Here is a 21,506-nt window from a genome sequence, read left to right on the forward strand (position 1 = left end):
GATCGGAAGTGTCGTATTCATTCGGTTCACGTACCGTGTTTCATCTCCTAATATGGTTGGTGTTCTAGAAATCAAGAATGAGAATCTCGAACGGTACAATTGTTTCCAATACGTTTTTAATCATAGCCTACAGAGCCTATAGTCACACTTTGACAACGTATAATACCAAATATTCTATTTTATTTCGATTTTTTTGTTTCGTAACTTTCTCAAGGAAGATTTTTTATCCGTAGCTTAGCTGTCACAGACATGGCCTCAAGAAACCAACTTGATACGGGGAATTATCAAGAACGGAAAACATCAAAAGGATGGGTTCGACCATTGAAGAGAAAATTCAACTTTTACTACAGATTAAGTCCCGCCAAGGCTTAGCCACGAAATAGAGTTATTTTACATACTGCTTACTATTTTGGCTTTTACAGTCCGTCTTTAGAAAGACATAATACGAAAGAGAAAGTGCCATGAATAAAACATTATTGTACGCTGCGAAGAGGAAACATGAAATTCTTATCTATTCATAGGAAAGAATATGCTTTCTAAAACGGATATGAAAAATATAAAAAATTCATGCCACGATTTTTCCATATTTGCTTTTTTCTGAGGAGCTTTTACGTCTAAAAAATAAAGTTTAAGGATCACGTGATCTTGCAGATGATTGTCTTTATGGAAACTATTTCAAAAACGTCAAAATTTTAATGTAAAATTAAATTATAGAAGAACTGATAGAAAATTAAATTAAAAGTTAAATATAAATTTGTGTTTAAAATATATCGTGTCGTTGTCCCTTTAAGAAACATGATTTCGCATATAGTTGGCGTCAGAACTAACGATTTCAACAAAATATACAGGGTGTTTCCAAAGGGTATGCAAAAAAATTAAGAAGTTGTAGGGGTGAGTTGAGAAGTATGCCTGTTTTTCCCCATTTTCCTACGATGAGTGAAAAGAGCGCCAGAGAGCTTCGAAGTGTGGCCTACTAGCCCCTGGAAGTAGGCTGCAACAAGCGCAAAACCAAGCAGCAGGGAAACGCGAACATTAAGGTTTGGGTTCGTGTGATAGGTACAAAAGGACTTTGTAAACAAATCGAGGTAACCAGCGTAAAAAGGTAACCTAAACAACATTTAAAGTCCCTGCTGCTTGGGTTTGCGCTTGTTGCAGCCTACTTCCAGGGGCTAGTAGGCCACACTTTGAAGATCTCTGACTCATCGTAGGAAAATGAAAAAAAGGCATACTTCTCAACTCACCCCCTAAAACTCCTTCAAATTTTTGCATAACCTTTTGAAACACCCTGTATAAAATATATTATTTATTCATTATATTCCTTAGTAATAATTTGAAAAGTTAAATTTCAACCTGAAAGTACTTCAAATCATAATTTAAAGGTAATTACGATCTTAAGCTTCAATATAATACAGGTGAAAATAGAATTATTAAGGTACGCTAAATTCCCTAATTGAAGGCACTTATAATCCAAGAGGGGTACGGAGGTTACAGCGAGGGTTACCAGCTGGTGTTCTATACTTTATACATACTTTTTAAACATTTATTCAGAAGTACTTCAACATGCCAACTGAATTGAGATTATTCAACCCCTACACTCCCCCCCCTCCCCTTATGACCCCTACCACCTTCAAAAAAAATTCTTAGATAAAAATTCTTGAGGGCGGTTTTCTAGTCAAATAGTCAAATTTTTCAAGCTTACGTCGCCCCTTGAATTTTAATCCCATGTTTTCGATTATTAGAGGCACATAAATCGTTCTTAAAGAGGTACTTCTCTTAGGTATTTAATATGGTTGAAAAAAAGTACAATTTCTTTAAAAATCACCTTGGTCGGAATTGAAGTTGACAATCACGATTTAGCAGAAGTGAATAATATATAACTTATGAGAAAAGTCTCCATCTCTATATTCGCTTGAAAAAAAAACGGAGTAAAAAAGTGTGCAAACATAACTTGGAGGAAAAAATAGTGCCAAAATTATGAAATTCGGAATGAAAAATAGTGCCAAAATTTGAAATTCGGAATGAAAAATAGTGCCAAAATTTGAAATTCTGAAGGAAAAAGTGCCAAAATATGAAATTCTGAAGGAAAAATAGTGCTAAAATATGAAATTCGGAAGGAAAAATAGTGCCAAAATTTGAAATTCTGAATGAAAAATAGTGCCAAAATATGAAATTCGGAAGGAAAAATAGTGCCAAAATATGAAATTCGGAAGGAAAAATAGTGCCAAAATATGAAATTCGGAAGGAAAAATAGTGCCAAAATATAAAATTAAGAAGGAAAAATAGTGCCAAAATATAAAATTAAGAAGGAAAAATAGTGCCAAAATATAAAATTAAGAAGGAAAAATAGTGCCAAAATATAAAATTCGGAAGGAAAAATAGTGCCAAAATGCAATTCGGAGGGAAAATAGTGCCAAAATATAAAATTAAGAAGGAAAAATAGTGCCAAAATATAAAATTGAGGGAAAGCAGTGCCAAAATACAATTCGGAGCAAAAAATAGTGAGAGACGAAGTACCTCAAATATTGAATTTTTATAGCTATTACTCCGATAAAATGTACTCTACAAGTAAGTAAATATCCCTACGCCTACGCTGTGTAATTTTCACATTTTACAGCGTTAGTCGTAATAGTACACACGCATCGTTTGACGGGAAATTGAAAACTTAATCAAAACTGCGAAGGTATCCGTTTCATTGTAATAGCCTTACTTATCTCGTAAGAAAGATATAATTTACTTCTGCTTCTAGCAGCGAATAATATCCGTCGTTTAAAATGACATTAACGCGTGGATAATTAACTATTGTCAATTATAATTGAAACGACTTTCCGACGATTAATACAACACCAAAAACAAATAAAAACGAACAGTTAAAAACGTTGAAAATATATTCCTATACTATTGACAGCTATTATTCGGACCTAGCGGGATAGAGTACCTCATCAAATATTCAAAACGAAATACCCGTTACAATAATAAGCGAGAATGCAAATAATATAAATGGAAGAAGTAAGTCCGACTGCGCGATTCGTTTTAGGGCGCAGATGGTGAAGTGGAAGAGAGAACTTGGCACAACTTTCGAATGTTCGGAGAGAGGGCCCATTTAGAAAAGCTACATCCGGTTGCGGGATCAGTCATGCGCCGCGGGGGGTGACGCTTTTTCAGATGGATCATGTCCCGGGCCACTTTCGCTTCTATAATACACCCCACTCTACGCCGGTTGGAGGGTTCACTATAAGCCGAAAATCACGATTAAACGCCAAGCGCCGGGATGTTGGCTTTCACGCGTGGCACCTGGAAAAGGGAATGAAACATTTCTTTAATGGGTGGATTAAAACTCGTACAATCACGACCTTCCAGCCAGCCACTCCGCTATCAATGGAAAAGGTTTGGGTGAATAAAAATTAACAAGAGCTTTTTGGGCTACTTTGCGTATTGGTAAGTTGGTTTATAGATCTTTGGCGGGGGCCTTTTGAGTGGTGGCCGACATCTTATCAGGTTTCCGTTTTTTTAATCCATCCAAAGTCACCTTCATTTAACCCTTTTAAACGGTTGAATCAATTCTTTCTTGATTGTTAATCAACACGAAATATACCAGGCAAATCACAGATGTAGGATATTACCCTCAATAAATTAAGACAACATGGAGGCCAGGTTAACTTCACTCAATTTCTCCATCTTGGAAAATGGCAGCCCTAGCTCAATTGGGTAATGCCACAGTTTTTACAGAATCAAATTCCCTGACCATCTCCGGAGATTTTTCTTGTCTTATTTTGTGGCAATTTTTTTATTTTTCAACCTTTATTTTAGTAAAAGATTCCACCGAAATTAAATTCCCTGACATTTCCCTGATTTTTAGACTAATTTTAAAAAATTCCGACATTTCCCTGATTTTTAGACTAATTTTAAAACATTCCCTGACATTTCCCTGATTTTTTAGACTAATTTTAAAAAATTCCCTGACATTTCCCTGATTTTTAGACTAATTTTAAAAATTCCCTGACATTTCCCTGATTTTTAGAATAATTTAAAAAAAATTCTATGACATTTCCCTGATTTTTAGATCCACATTCAAATTCCCTGACTTTTCCAGGTACCGTGGCATATACAGATTGAACCCTATAGTTTTCAAGCCTAGATTAGCAAAAAGAAAGACACAACTTTGCAGATCGTGCAGTTTGGATACACCTTAAATATAAATTTGGGGTTAGTAAAATTGAAATCCAGTCAGAATCAACTAACTATTATGTAATTAACAATATCCACGCTTTTCTCAAATTTACCACAAATTCGGCATTTAAAAGTGTGTCATCCTATTTCTGGATAAATTTTATATCTACTTGGTCGTATTAAGTATCTCAGAAACGGCATATTTAAATATAAACATTCCATCCACACCTGACCTTAATATACACCGCGTCGACCTTGACCTTAATGACCGTTATAATAAGGTAACGAGAAACGCTAATTACGATTACGAAACTTGGGTAAACTATAAACTTCATACTAAAAAACAAAGTGAAACATTATACAATTTAATACGAACAAGGAATTATATTTGACCACGTAATAGCGAGCGTGTTTATCGCCATTTTGGGGGAATATTAAAACAAAGACTCATCATTATTCTAAAAGTGGAACTCGTTAAGCCTAACCCAGAGAACTGATCTCGATAAAGTCACTTTTTTCTTCGCCGTTCACCCGGACTGGAGGACAAAGAATCAAAAATGGAAAATAATTTCGTGGCCCATATTATTAAAATCAGCGGGTTCGTATACATTTGGTCCATCCAGTTCGAAAGGCAACAAAATAAAATTGTTTTTTGTTTAGTCATTTCTCCGAGAGCGAACTATTGTTTCGTCATTCGTAACTCGAAGAAAATATTTGAAATGAAGTCGTTGTGTGTTTAGGCTTTCTCCAATGCCCTTATTTTCAATTTCGGAGCCTAACTGGGTTACCACCTACCGACTACGATTGTATTTTCCCTCTTTTTAAAAAAACTCCTTTTTAAAAAAAAAAGATTTAAGACCGTAACGGAAATGGGTGTTTTTTTTTTCGGGGAAAGGTTGGCGCCGAAATAATTCAATTTTACCTTTTACCCTTTGAATTTATGAAACCCGAGGGGCTAACCACTCTTCGAAAGTCTGTACACCGGATTACGCTTAGATTACCACTGCCAAAGGCAGGGACTTCAAAGATTACGCGTAGTCCCATTAGTACAGTCAAAGGTACGGCTCTGTACACCGATTACGCGGAGTGATCAGCCCCTCGATGAAACCTTATTTTCATTTGACTCAAAAATCACCGAAAAAGTCGACATTATGGGGTTACATTTTGGTGTCACAGATTGCGTAAAATGTCGTCAATTCACTCTGATTAGATTCCACATTTTACTCTGACATAATAAAGTCAACATCTGTAATTTAGCGTTCAATGAAAACAAAAATTACCAAATAATGTAGGGCTATAGGTCAAAAGAAAACTTTACCGGTTCAATCCTGAAGGTAGGCTTCACCTTAAACATAGTATTGGGCACTGAGAAAATTAAAATACTAAATAGTAATTAAATTAAGATTAATAAAATCCAAAAATCAGAATGAAATCGAAACATTCGATTGCTTTGATTTTTATTAAAAAAAATCAAAAAGTTTCAATTTAAATATTTTGCTTAAGTAACAACTATAAACAATATAGTTCAAATTAGAAATAATTCATCATAAAAAGATACTAAAATATAATATTTTTAGCGTTTTTTTGTATAAATTAATTTCTACTTTTCCAGAATGACAGCCAGAAAACCTTCAATTTTATACGAAAAATAAGAAATTTATAGTCATTTTATAGGAAATTATAGGAGTCATTTTTAGGTAAATATAGGAAATTATAGGAACGCTCAAGCGAATTTTTAGGAAATAATACGAATAAAAATGATTTTAAAGGACCTTTGCTATAATAATAATAATATTACATTTAATATGAAAACATCATAGAATCTGTGACTAGATTAAGGTAATATTACATTTTCATTTCAAAACACCCGTCAGCCGTAAAAGCCTGACTGAACTTTAAAACTAAATTTGCCAGTTTCAATAACATTACCGCCATCTATCGGTTTAAAAAATTTAGCACTGAATAAGGCTTCGCGTTCTTAAAATTAGTCTCGCGCTAAAGTACCATCTTGGCCAATTGCGATAAAATAAAAGCTCGTGAAAAACTATTGAAGTTGACTGTACTTGTGCTTTTTGACAATACCTTTACATTATTGAAACTGGCTAATTGAAAGCAAAGCGCGAAGTACGAAAAATAGAAAAATTAGCAAATTATAGTAAATTATAGGATAAGATAAATCATAAAATATAGGAAGTGTAGTCACCTTGCGTTTCAGACTGTTAGCGCCATCTGCTAAGACCTCAAATATTTAAAAATAGACCTCCAATGGCGTTTCCCCCGTAAAAGGATCTTCTCATTCGCAAATGTGTAACGATTTGTCTTAATGCGCGTAAAACACGGCCATTTTAGGTCAAATTTCAATAATGTACAAATTTTAAGATTAGTCCGCGTAAATCCCAAAATCCCGTAGGCAAATAGCGTCTCTATTTACGAAAATAGAACAAAAACGATAGCATCGCAACAAAAACCGCATTTTCAACACTCATTAATAAAAATCAAAGCAATAATTTGTTTAAGAACCAAAAGAGGTGCCCCTGGGGGCTATTTATCAACCGCTTTTATGCAGGAAGTTAGAAGACTAAAAAAAATGTTGGAAGGTTATTACGCCTAAAAACAGACACGGGGAGAATCGTTTGATGCCCGGAGCGATTTGTGTACGTCAGTTTTGTACATGACCGTGATTTTAACTCCGAACCCATTATTGCCGTTTGAAAAAACAAAAGAAAACTATATTAATGTTTGACCAAAAGCCCATATTTAGGAGCGTTAATAGCGAACCATCTTTGAAGGCAGTAACAGATGACTACCACGAACGGGTACAATCGATACGGGGTTACTTCGATTGGGATGTTCCGTCAATGCAACCTCGATTCGACTCCTACAAGTAGTGCGGAAGAGACTGCAAACCGGTATGACTATGACTGTTTATTCTATACACCAAATCTTGTAGAAGTAGTATTCCAGTGTACGGCTAATATCTGGGTCTCATGATTTCCGGGGAAAAGGACACGCCCCCTCCGTCTTTAGCCACGTTATCTATCCCCCTTTTCCGCCGGTGCGATCGCGGGCTTTGTCTCAGAGTAGACCGGGATCATAATCCGGGGTGGCGGAGTGGTTAGCACTTTCACCTCGCAGCAAGAGGAGCCGGGTTCGATCCCAGCATGTGGCACTGGGTGAAAACTCGGAAAAACTCCTTACGCGTTGTGTGCAAGTTATCTCCCCACTGTTTTAAGGGGTTTTCCCCCGAGCTCTTCGGTTTCCCCTTCCATAAAAACTTGTTGAGGTTAACGGTAATAGTTAGTGTAGGGAGCTGTTGGCTCGATCGCGTGGCATGAAGGGCTTGCCACCACCCTCCTTCGCATTGTAACCCGGCTACCTGAATTAATGGCTTCAAAAGTCGCTTGATGACTTAGGCCTAAGGTGGTGCCTGATTATTTTTATCATGAAATATTGAAAACAGAGGTTGTAGTCGCGGTTACGTATTCTCGCCTAACCCTAATTCATTCTTGGTAGTATGTATAAAGAAAAATTACCTCGCGGTTAAAGTTTAAAGTTAATTAAAGAGGCGTTTTCGAATTTACATAGCAATAGATTTTTTTTTAACTGGGTAAATATCGGATATAGGACGAGTGCGTTTCTTTTTACGGACTCGAAGAAAAATGGTGTTGACCTTGGTGCTGAGAATATGCCATGAAATCGCGAAATTTTACAACGGATAAGCTGCCGCAAGGTGCGCCCTATAATGTTACCCCGAGGAACTGGTATACGTACTTATTTTTATGAACTTCCGAGTTAGTGAAATGTTGTTACATTTATCGCTGGGCGATTGTTATTGGAACAGGAATCGTAAACTCTGAATTATTATCAATATAACCTTTATATTACTTTTTTAACACCTAACACAAATATATTTTATTTTTCCTTATATGTTAGAAGATATTACAATTTTTAGTTTTCTTGTTGCGGTTAACTTAAAACACCAAATGTCCAACGTCAACGAAGTTTAAATTGTTGCTTTTTTTGGATATTAAAGGCCTAGTATTTCTTCTGTCTGTTTTCCTTTATGTTTTCTTCCCGCCGCGCAAATATCCTGGTGGTAGGCCAACCGCAGAACACGTTGGCCTACCACCAGGATATTTGCGTGGCGGGAAGAAAACTTAAAGGAAAACAAGCAGAAGAAATACTAGGCCTTTAACTTCATTTTAATTTAACCCCCATACACTTTAAAGTTGCCAAGAAAATGCCCAATTGGTTTAAATTGTAGCTTTTTAAAAAATAATTTAACGATTTTAACTTTCAATGAATTTAATACTCTTTAAAGCTGACAAAAAGTTAAATGATTTTAAACGTTTCGTTTCCCACAGGTAAACAGCTTCAATCTCAAACTTGGCAGGTAACCCGCAACCGTCAAAAGTTCAAGATCACTATCAACCGTTATTATTTTATTATTGTGGGCGCGATCTTTTCAAAATTCACAAATTCCGTCGCCCACTTAAATTTGAAAAAACTCCAAAAAATAAAATCTTTTAAACGCCTAAAATGAAACAGAAAGAGCCTTAGAATATAGAATTATTTGAGTCGGCACTTTTATCAACTGAATAAAAATGTAACCAATATCCTGTTTTTATTAGGATACTATTTGGATCGTTTAATTGCGAAAATATTGGGAAATTTGAAAGCCAAGAAGACCATGATGCGAAAAATATTTTGCCATTGAGTGAAAGAGTTTTTAGTGGGTCAAGGGCAAACCCCCGTGACGAAATTACGCCAAGAAACGCGTATTCAATTTCAACCGATCCCTTTAACCATACATTAGATATAAATGGAATTTTTATTCTATGAAAGCGTAGCAACCTGATATTTCCAATAGTCAATTGAAGGTCGAACTCGATTCAATGAGTTTGTTTATTCAATATTGGAATTCAACCTCATCACGAAGCGGATTAGATTTTTACAAAGCTTTAGTTCTACCAGGTGAATTAAATTATTCTTAATTCTTACAAAAATCCCTGCACTACTTACAAAATATATTGATTGAAAATTACTTCAGGCGTAATATTAATAATTTGACTTGTTTTAAAACGACAAGAAATACGGACATTGTAGATTTATATACTTGGTAAAAATTACATTATTTGCTTATCTGTTTTAAATTCTTTGTAATTTATGTAGTTTTGGTAACCACTCCGAAATTAGGCTTCGTCTCAGTACTGTTGACAGCAAATATTTCCTTTCTTAGCGATATATTAAGGACTGTGTTTGAAATTAAGTTGTGCTAAAATGTTGGGTTCCGCTTATAGATACTTGGGGATAATTATGTGGAAACTATCCGTGGGCATCGTGGTCGAATTTCCCCCGTCAGGTTGGTATTTTTAAGGCATCCAATGAGATACTGAGATGATTTGATTGACTTTTAAGGGGAGGAGCATATTGGCAGACCGCGGTGTGGGTCGGAAGACGTAATTTTAAGGTATCCAATGAGATACTGAGACAATTTGATTGATATTTAAGGGGAGGAGCATATTTGCAGACCACGATGTCGGTCGGAAGACGTAATTTTAAGGTATCCAATGAGATACTGAAACCATTTGATTGACTTTTAGGGGAGGAGCATATTTGCAGACCGCGATGTGGGTCGGAAGACGTAAGATTTAGGTATAAAATGAGATACTGAGACAATTTGATTGGCGTTAGTAATTTCCCCGAATAATTAATACTTTCGTGGACTTAGGTTGTAAAACATCTTCAAAGCAGCCCATTTAAATTTGTGGTTTAAAAAAAAGATAAAAAATTCCCAAGGACTTGAGTTTTTAACGAAGCCCATCCACCCTAAATATCGCGTTGGAAATTTAAATGAAAATGGAAAGCTTCCAATGGAACAATGTCCGAATACCCCCCAGGGCGTCTTTGTGGCAACGCGCGGTTCGTCAAACAACGTTAACGAGGTAAGATGGAGGCTCCATTTTCTCTAATTTCAGCGGTGTCTCCGCGGGAAGGGTTGAGCTTCCCCGCACGACGTCCCTGAGCGTGACGGAGTGCACGCGGCGCGGTAATGGAGGCGTGAAATTGCCATATGATGGATGGACGCCGCTTTCGGATGCGCTACGACGGAAGACTTCAATCCCGGAGCGTGCTTTTCCTCGTTACGAAATCACGCCAGATGACAATTAATTCCCCGATGCTTTTACGGCGCTATAAACTAAAGTGTCATTTTAAGCGACGTTTTATCATAATGGATCGCGAGATTGGAAATTGAAATACACTTTTCCAAATCTACGCCCGCCTATAAGAAATAGCTGAAGTAAATGAACCGAAGTTATCCGACTGCTATACTCCCCATGTTAGAGGCGTTTTCCTTAGTTACATTTTGACCTCGAATTTGAATTTTGCGCGCTCTTAGGCCGAAATAGTTCTTTCTATAAAGTAACATGGCCTTCTTGTTTTAATGTAGCTCTTACGTCACTGCATTTACCTTCTCCAACACTACGAGCGCGCGCTCGAATCACTAGGAGCTTCCTATTTTCTAACGCTCGTGCAAATCGCGCGTGCTAAGATAATTCCACCAAAGCTCAGTCTTGTGACGTAAGAGCAACATGTTATACTTCTACTTTTAACAAGTTGGGTAAGCGTAAAACATTTATAGAAAGAACTATTGTTTTTTTTTGGTTTTTATGAAACAATTTTTTATACACAGAAATAGCTATGCCCACAATTCCCAAGTGTAATATATCGCGTCAAAAGACGGGGATGGAAATTAGCTTTTATTTGACTCAATTTTCTCATCATTTTCATAAGGAAAACGCCCTCCAATTCTGAGCGCTATTTCGATAACTTCGGTTCATTTACTTCTGGAAATAGGGTTTCGGTGCCTGTTAAAGGGTTTTGATACGTGTCATTCGGAGGCAGAAAGCTAGGGCGTACCCCTTTATTTCAATGTCACATGGGAGTCTAGACAAAATTTTAAAATGGGGAAAATAGGAAATGATAAAATTATGATACGTATTACGTTTTAAATTTATAGGATTTTACAGGATGCAATTTTATTAAATTTGGTTAATATACGGCCAACATTTCTCAAATATCGGATCGCATTTCTAAAATACAGGATAATATAGGACCTCATCTCAAATATGAGATATATGACCCACAATTCTTCAAATATAGGATAATATACGAGAAAATTTCGTCAAATATAGGATAACATATGACCAAATTTCATCAATAGGATATTAATATAGGCCCACAATTCCTCAACTATAGGATAATATAGGCCCACAATTAATCAAATAGGATAATATAGGCCCACAATTAATCAAATATAGGATAATATAGGCCCACAATTAATCAAATATAGGATAATATAGGCCCACAATTAATCAAATATAGGTTAATATAGGCCCACAATTAATCAAATATAGGGTAATATAGGCCCACAATTCCTCAAATATAGGATAATATAGGCCCACAATTCCTCAAATATAGGGTAATATAGGCCCACAATTCCTCAAATATAGGACAATATTGAACTAAAATTCCTCAAATATAGGATAATATTGGATAAATAATCTTCAAATATAAAATAATATAGCACCAAAATTCAGCTTAAGATACGCAATGCTTTCGAAAATACTAGGATATTTATATCCAAGTACCCAAAACATGTCAAATACTATGAGTGTAGTAACGGTAACTTTCACATGACGTCATAAAATCTGTACTGCCTAGCTAGTGGCCCCCCGTTAAACTACACAGCCTTCGATACACGGCCGCCATATTAAGCAAAATAGAGGTTGCCGATACGCAACCATTAACCTTATACCTTGAATCAGCTGCGGAGAAATAAAAATACAATCACCGGCCGCGATATAGAAAACTTAATGACGCGTGCGCCCCTGGTGAGCGGTAGAAGAAATACAAGTTACGCGGTCCATATGGGGGAAGACAGAAAAGGGGAAAGACGGAGGTTGCGACTTAACCGTGACGCGATCGTAACGTTTCCTCCACGCATACTTCACCCTACCCCGTCGCCTTCCTAAGAACATCGAAATTAGGGTTAACGCGGGGATGGCCGCCTCGGAACATCCGGAGCTGATAATTCCCGAGTTATGAGTCACTGACGGATTTCGAGAGAGACAGCCCCGCTCTGAACTTCATCGTCAGCCCAAATCTAGAAAACCCTACTAAGCTACTACGGAGAAACTGGGGGGCGCAAGAAATGATTATTACATAAAAAGAAACCTACGGAAGGGACGGGGGGGGGGGCATCAACCAACGCCCCCTGACGACTCAATTGTTAGTTATTCGCGAAGGAAGTCGTGAAACCACGGAAAAATCTGCGTTGAATTATCCATTGACGAAAGAAAGTTATTTATCTGGAAGGCCAAAAAAAACATTCGTACAAAACGCTTAGAGAAGCAAAAATACTTTTCCCATATTTATTATGGCGGTTATTCTTGTATATTTTGACGGTTTATATTGTTTTAAGTGTAGTAGTACTGACATACGGGTTGTACGAAAGCCTCTACCCCTCAATTGAGCAATTTTTAAAGTTTTGTCTTCGTTTAGGTCTGCTTAATAATAATAATTACCAGTTTATCCTTTAGACAAAAAATATTTATCTTTGTTTACTAGGAAAATTTCGAAATATTTCTATACATTTATTGTGATTTACCATGTGTTAAGATTTATATTTTAGTTTCGACTTACAAAATTTTAACCTTGGATATTATTTAATATCAGAAGTTTATTATTATCTAGGCTGTTAAATTGAAACAATTAAATTGAAATATGGCAAGCTTGAGGTAGTTTTCAATGGGAGTTAGTTTCTCGTCAACATTTAGAAAATCACAATAACGAATTTCGTCGTACTATTTTTCTTACTAAGGCGAGAAATTATATATTTTCTGATTCGATTTAAAAAGATTTCCAGATTTTTATTTGTACAAGCCATAACTTTCTGAATTTTTTACGGATTACGGTAGATTTAAACGGTGTGTACAGATTTGTTATTTGAAATGATTTTATAATTCCTAAAATTATCTTTTATTTTTAAAAATATGTTTTTTTCGGAATATTTTTGATTATCGAAGTTTATTTTCGATGGTTTTTCAAAATCATAGATTTCTTAAGATTTAGAAATCTGTTTCCAAATTGTATCGACTTTTTAATTCGATTTTTTCGAAATATACACCACATTACGAAAGTTATAGAGTAATGACACTGTGACGTCCTAGTACGTCACCCATGCTCTTTCCTATAGATAAAAAATTGTGACCAAAATGGCGGCCATGGCCAAAGCTACGGAGTGCTACTACTCTATTTTGTAAAATCAGCACACTTATGAAGGTACATAAGTATAATAATAATAACCAGCTAGGCTAATGATACCCAAAGCACCACCTTAGGCCTACTTCATCGAGCGACTTTTAAAGCCATTAATTCAGGTGACCGGGTTACAATGCTAACAAATTTAAATAGGGATATAGATACTTATCTCTAAAATACATTTTATATACTTTTGGTAAGACGATATTTAATGGCTAACCGGAAAATTGGGCAACAAAGGCATATTTTGAAGGGTGTATAGCCATTACCATGATTAAGTAAGTCTATCTAGGCATGATTCATTTTAAAAAGTGAGGCCTAACTGCCATAAATTAAGCCAGAAACATGATACCCCACGCAAAAATTATAAATACCGACACGGTAAACGGTTTTAAGGGGGAAATTTTCCCCAAGTATTTAAACACGAAAAAGCTTTCAATTTTGTCTGATTATTAAAGCTGGAACGAGTTATTCTAGAAACGACTTTCGGTTAATCTCTCGGGAGACCGAAGCAACTTATATACGTACGAAACACCCTTTCCGTAATGCACCTCGAACGTGAAGAAAAAAGCTTTTAGTTAAGCTGGGAATAAGTCGTTAAAGAGTTGTCGTAGAGGGGTGCGCCAAAATCGGGGTCAAAGTTTAACACCCAAGACAACGTTATCAAAGGAGAAATTGATCAAAAATCGTCGCTCAGCGGGACGATTTCGAAACTAGTAGGACCCCCTCAGAGGCCCAGGACCGAGCCGACACTCCTCTCGGGGATTAAGGGACGGATCCCTTACATCGGATGACACACCGCAGAAATCCGGACGGCTCAATCGGAGTTGCGAACACGCGTGTCCACGCTCGTCACCCCAAAAGTACTAAAAAACTAAAAAAATACCAACGTTACAAGGATGGGGGAAATTTAAACTTAATCCAGCGCGTCTAATCCACTAGGGTGCGCTGCTATATATAGCTTTAAACCATTAACAAGATATAAAAGCTTAAAAAAATCCCCCCTAAAAGTAGCAACTGTCGCCTCATTTTATTCGTCATTTTATTCGGTAAAAAGTTTATAGCGTACGACCATAAGTAACATAATTACAATAAGTATGTCAGTTCCTATTAAATAGAAGTTAATTGTGAATTTTAAAACCGTTTTAAGTCTCTTTTCATTCAGTTCCTATTATTAACCGAATTTTTTTTGACGCTGCTACCTAGGAGCAACAAACACAGCACCTCACAAAAGGAGAACGCAACGCGTCAAAATTCATGCATTTTCTCGCGTACATTTTTAATTGGTTAGACGCTTTAGGGCCTGCTGCCGTCGGAAGGGGTAAATTCGGAAATTGTCTTCCCCCCCCCCAGCCCGTAAAACGTTCAGCGTTAAGGTTCGTCCAATGAAATTTGTACACAACCCTGCGTTAGCGTGTTTAAAGGCTAGCTGCGTTCTCCTTGTGTTTGTTGCTCTTAGCTGCTACTCTCACCTGAACTGTAGCATATTATCGGACTTGGACGGTATTATTTCGACACTAGGCCGTTCTGTGCTGAACTAAACAAAGATTACGCAATAGCTCGAAATCATTACGGTGTTATTTTATGCTAATATACATCCAGGGTGCCCTATATTTATAGTTAAATTCTTCATAATTATTGGAAACATCTTTTACGTTCGGACTTCCGTTGGAATCCAAGATTTCAGCTAGAAATTCAAACAGTGGGAATTCTGGCTGTTCTCGGAAATCTGCCGATATAGGAGAAAATCCAGAGTTCCTGATTGAATCTCTGGCTGCAATTTTGACTATTGATATTAGTTTATGCTAATTGCTATATTATCCACTTTGTTAGTAGTATATTTCGACTCTAGGGGCTCTTTGCTGAAGTAAGCCATGATTGCGCATTAACTCTAAAAATCATTTCGGTGTTATTTAATGCTAATATTAATTAATTTATTGCTATTTTGATAATTAAAATTTTACTTTTGAGAATCGGTTTTACAAGGTTTCAAAATTTCAATGGCCATACTTATATTGCGTAATGTAACTTATGATATGACTCATTCTTAAGGGGGGGGGTTAAATACGATCAGATGCTTGTATAGGGGTAAAGTTAACATTTGGTAAAATAGAGAGGGTAAGTTACGTAAAAATGTCGCTGGCATTAAGTAACGCGGGAAGTACGACGCCACACCATTGAGACGCGAAAAAAAAAACTTGCCAATGAGTAGAAAGAGAGTCTGTCGCCGTCGGATTAACCAAACAATCCTTTAATGTAGAAAAAATTACGCCAGGAGGCGCTCGCTTAAAAGGGCGTACATTTCGAATCGAGCCATTTAACGGTCGATTGGAATTAAAGCGAAAAAGAACGGATAACGGGCCTCCCTTTTGGAGCGTTCATTTTTTAAATAAAAACTAAGCCTTGGTAACCTCAAAACAGCCGGCTTTATACGTCACATGCGGGGGTTGGAAAGTGACGCTTCTACCATACAAAGAACAGTCAGCTAGCCCACGCCGTAACAGCTGGCTTCGTACAATGGGGAAAGCAATACCTTTTCATTCATTCGAAAAGGCACTTTTTCCCAAATAAAAAAACACCCATTTTGTTTAAAATTATAATATTAATAATGGTAAAAGTAAATATACCATTTTGTTTAAAATAATAATATTGGTAAAAGTTAATATACCATTTTGTTTAAAATAATAATAATAATAATGGTAAAAGTTAATAATAATAATAATAATGGTAAAAGTTAATAATAATAATAATAATAATAATGGTAAAAGTTAATAATAATAATGGTAAAAGTTAATAATATTAATAATGGTAAAAGTTAATAATAATAATAATGGTAAAAGTTAATAATAATAATAATGGTAAAAGTTAATAATAATAATGGTAAAAGTTAATAATAATAATAATAATAATAATGGTAAAAGTTCATCATAATAATAATGGTAAAAGTTAATAATAATAATAATGGTAAAAGTTAATAATAATAATAATAATAATAATAATGGTAAAAGTTAATAATAATAATAATAATAATAATAATAATAATGGTAAAAGTTAATAATAATAATAATAATAATAATGGTAAAAGTTAATAATAATAATAATAATGGTAAAAGTTAATAATAATAATAATGGTAAAAGTTAATAATAATAATAATAATGGTAAAAGTTAATAATAATAATGGTAAAAGTTAATAATAATAATAATGGTAAAAGTTAATAATAATAATGGTAAAAGTTAATAATAATAATGGTAAAAGTTGTTAATAATAATGGTAAAAGTTAATAATAATAATGGTAAAAGTTAATAATAATAATGGTAAAAGTAAATATACCATTTTGTTTAAAATAATAATAATGGTAAAAGTAAATATAACATTTTGTATAAAATAATAATAATTGTAAAAGGTAATATTAATAATGGTAAAAGTAAATAACAGTGGTAAAAGTAAATATAACATTTTGTATAAAATAATAATAATTGTAAAAGGTAATATTAATAATGGTAAAAGTAAATAACAGTGGTAAAAGTAAATAATAACAATGGTAAAATTAAATATACAAATATAAATAGTTATCTAAATTTAAATATAAAGATATAGGAAGGTGTCAGCGTGTTAAAAAGTGAACGATTGTAACGCCATCTGTTGAGTACGGAGGGCACAACCCCTTTCAATCAACGTCACTGCGAATTTGTTAGGCAAATTCAGCCCGAATCCAGTTAGACTCGTCTGTCAGCGAACTAAAAGAATCGAACGCGATACCCCTTTATACCCTAGACATCCTGACAAGATATATTTTTATTATTATACCTTTACTATCGACGGAAAATATGTAACAGAAAATCAAATTGGGAAAAAAAGGATTTTGACAACGGCCAAAAAGAACGGTTTAAAAATATTCCCAATTCATTAGTATGGACGCTGAGAGGCGCTGTTACCAAGATTACGTCACAAATGACGCGCCACGCCCAACTAAATTCGCGGTTTTCTCTCTTCCATTACATCATTTTGTTTGTATCCGCGCGGGAACGCTCTGAGGTTTCAAAGGCATCTTTTAATTATATTCCCAAAACAAGTTTGCAGACTGGGGCTAGATTCCAACACTCAACCTAAAGTTCCTTTCAAAATAAAATCTCATACATAACAGAGTTTAAGCATCCAGAGTTTAAACGCGAACAACGTATTAGTTCCCGCTAATATTTAAAAGAGTGTACACGTTCACGTTCCAAGGGATGGTGCTTAGTCTGATTAAAGCAACACAGTATAAAAAATAGGTGTAAGCACCCAGAGTTTAAACGTGAACGTGTAGTTCCGCTAATATTTAAAAGAGTGTACACGTTGTGACGTTACGTTCCAAGGGATGGTGCTTAGTCTGATTGAAGCAACAGAGTTCATAACTTATATGACACCGTAAAAAAAACGGATTAAGCACCCCGAGTTTAAACGTGAACGTGTAGTTCCGCTAATATTTAAAAGAGTGTACACGTTCACGTTTCAAGGGATGGTGCTTAGTCTGATTGAAGCAACAGAGTTCATAATTTATGACACCGTATAAAAAACAGATTTAAGCACCCCGAGTTTAAACGCGAACGTGTAGTTGCCGCTAACACCTAAAAGAGGGTACACCTTCACGTTTCAAGGGATGGTGCTTAGTCCCAAAGCAACAGGGTTCATCACTTAAATGACACCGTAGAAAAAAACGGGAATACCTTGAGGTTTTTAAACTCTAGAAGTTTAACGTATCAATTACTAAGATTTTTAAGCGAGGAAAAAACCTCGAAAAAACTTGGTCAAAGACGATAACGGAGTTTTAACCGAAATTCCCAAAATATTACCGCAATCTCGCCATAAATTTGGCGAGAAGGGGACATCCGATACGGTGGCCCTAGAAGATAGTGGCAGCTTGTAATCGGTAGCTAATGACCCCAATAAGTTTAATTGAAATAAAAATTGTTCGCTTACCCGTGGCTTCGTCTCTAGACGAGGACGAATTGGAATCGGTCGTCAGCGCGTCATTGGGGTCGGACATTTTCGAGTCAGTCGGACTATTTTGATCGCGCGTCACTCGTTCGGGGTCGGTGTCCTTCGGGTCGGTCGCGAGGCACTTGGGGTCGTTCTCGATGGCACCGACTAGTCGTTCCAGTTCTTCGGTGGGTGAGGTTTGCACCGAACAGTCGCGAGTGTCCACCGATAGTCTTAACCCGGTGACCGTGTTGGTACGACCCGGCTCGCACCGACGACCCGGATTCTGTCTTAAAATTCTTTCGCAAGTTGGAGGAGTTATCACTTTCATTTTGTCCCATTCCAAACGTTCGATGCCGCGTTCGACCGCCACCAAGAGATTCTTCAACACGGAGGACACGCGCAGGTCGTCAGACTCACCGAACCCGGTTGAACCACTGGGGGGAGTCACGCTTTTGGAATTCTCCACTTCGACCGGACCATCTGCCAAAAGAAATTGAGAATTTTAGAGACTGATTACTTTGCGCCGTAATTGGAGTACAAGCTTGTAGAAACGTTACTGATTACAGATTTCACATTACTAAAAGACGTAATCCAGGGTTGCCACAGTTTTTAAACAAACAAATTCCATGACTTTTCCAGGTTTTCCCTGACCATCTTCGGAGATTTTCCCTGACTTATTTAGTGCTAAGATTTGGTATTTTGTTAACCTATATTTTAGTAAACAATTCCTATTTGCAACCGAAATTAAATTCACTGACATTTCCCTGAATTTAAGACTAATTTTTAAAATTTCCAGACATTTCCCTGATTTTTAGATCCATATTCAAATTCCTTGACTTTTCCAGGCAGGGTTCGTACAAAATTTCCGGGATTAAATTCCCTGACATTTCCAGGTTTTTTCTGACCAAATTGAAAAATTTCCCTGACCATTTTTGTAGAATTAATTTACGTTTTGAGGTAAAATCTTGAAAAATATTTATTATGAATTTTTAATACATATTTGAAAAATTATAGGCCGGATTTTTTTGGGGTCATTTTAAATTTCCCTGACTATTCCCTGACCATTTGGAATCATTTTCAAATTCCCTGACTTTTCCCTGACCTTTTGGAAACATTTTCAAATTCCCTGACTTTTCCAGGTTTTCCAGGTATTCCAGGTCGTGTACGAACCCTGCCAGGTACCGTGGCCACCCTGTAATCAGTTTCAAATGCTGAAATTGGAGTACAACCCTGTAACGATTAGGTTACTGCTTACAAATTTGACATTACTAAAAGAGGTAATCAGTTTCAAATGCTGAAATTGGAGTACAACCCTTTAACGATTAGTTTACTGCTTACAGATTTAGCATTACTAAAATGTGTAATCAGTTTCAAATACTTGTAATCGGTGTACACATTTTTAGTTAATGGTTAGCCTCTCGTACGAAATTCACAAATCTAAACATAAATACACTGAGATAGTAAACAAAATCCGCAATCGACCCTAACCCCTTACCTTAACCTAGTTCTTACCCCAACACAATCGTTTTGATTGAAACAACCACTCCAGTCCATAATATCAATATCGTACATTCCGACATACCAGAAAAAGTCCCGCCTTAAGCAAAGACAGTTGGCCACCATTTCCAACAATTAAAAGGCGCGTCTCTAACACAGTTAGTCATCCTTGCACGTAACCCAGAGCCTCACTACCCCCCATTCCCCAATTTTAAAATAAATTTCAAAAAAATAATTGAAAAAATAAGAGAAGACGCGACAAGCGTGAAGTTCGAAAAAGCGTTTCGAATTGGCCCAACCCTTAAAAAGAGTAAAATGGCAGAAAAGTAACGAAACGCGAGGCTCATCGGGAAAAGCGGTCACGCTCGGGAAATTCGGAAAGTGGAAGCATCCGCCCTCGACACGTGGAACCCTCAATCATTAAAACGCGACAGAAAAGAAGGACGAGGCTTAACGAACAATGCGACAAACGTCGCGGATACTAACCGGAATCGGCGATGGCGCTCCACTCCATGATCTCCAAGAAGGCCGGGTAATCCGCGACCGTCTCGTCCCGGAAGGAACCCGACTGGTCCCGGTAACGTAAGGTCAACGCCAAGAAGTCAACCGGCGACAGCTGGGGCGCGGATTTCGTCGCTCGAAGGTAAAAGTAGAAGTCACCCCGACGTTGCAGTCCCGAATCTAGCTCTCCCAGATGCACCAGCAAACGGCGGTCGTAACACAGGGGCCAACCCCGCCACTTATTCTCGACGCCGCGCTCGTTGGCCGGACTTGGATTTCTTTCACTTTCGCGTAAGCCGCGTCTTCGGCATTGTCGGCCCGAACTGAGTCCTCCGAGCTGACACGCTTCATAATCGGCGCCACCGATGCCCGGCGACGTTGCTTCGAACGAGACGCTAGTAGCGCCCTCAACGCCGTCTCTCTGTACCAAAAGAAAGAGGAAGAGAAAAATATTAGAGAGTTTGGAATTTTATCGCTAGATTTGCGCTTTCAAGTCGGCTACTTAGAACGGTCACTATGTCAAATTATTTTTTGGATCAGTTTTTTTGTCAATAGACTAAATTTAGAAAAACTATTCTTTATTTAAAAGGATCATAATTTCGGTCAACTTTGTAATCGAAAAATTTCAGGGTTGGCATAGAACCAGCCATACTGTTATAGCCACCTGGTTAAAACCGGTTATAGCCACTTGAAAAAATCCAGATTTTTGTGGCTTTTTTAAAAAAAATTACAATATGAATATTTTAGTAAATTAATAGTTTTTATTTAGAAATTTAGTTTATTTTTTGTTTCATATTTAGAAACCGGTTTACTTTTACCAGTTTTTCGGTAAGTTCCAAAGTTCGCTGCCTCGCTTCTGTCATACACAAAAACTAGGGGGAATTTCCCGAGGAAATCAAAAGAGTTCAGTTATTTTATATAGTTATTTCGCTTTATTTGTTTAGTTTCTTATTTACGACAATAACTGCAGACAATTTCTACTTACATAAGTAAAAGGTACTGTTTATATTTTAGCTAGTTATAACCGAAAAAAAACGGTTATAGCCAATTAAA

At 36.4% G+C, this 21,506-nt stretch overlaps 1 protein-coding gene across 4 annotated transcripts in view; it reads right to left on the reverse strand.

The window, feature by feature from the left end:
* LOC149927309 (uncharacterized) overlaps positions 1-21,506 on the reverse strand; it is a 211,836-nt gene that overhangs the window by 27,704 nt on the left and 162,626 nt on the right. For all 4 annotated transcript variants that reach the window (XM_090159308.1, XM_090159306.1, XM_090159307.1 and 1 more), the window contains 2 exons: positions 20,439-20,874; positions 18,453-18,935 (listed from right to left, as the gene is read on the reverse strand). In XM_090159308.1, coding sequence (XP_090015434.1) covers positions 18,453-18,935; positions 20,439-20,874 — 919 coding nt within the window. The remainder of the gene's footprint in view (positions 1-18,452; positions 18,936-20,438; positions 20,875-21,506) is intronic.

The sequence above is a fragment of the Leiobunum rupestre genome, chromosome 9 (genome assembly GCF_980474605.1).
Source record: "Leiobunum rupestre chromosome 9, qqLeiRupe1.1.hap1, whole genome shotgun sequence".
NCBI lineage: Eukaryota > Metazoa > Arthropoda > Arachnida > Opiliones > Sclerosomatidae > Leiobunum > Leiobunum rupestre.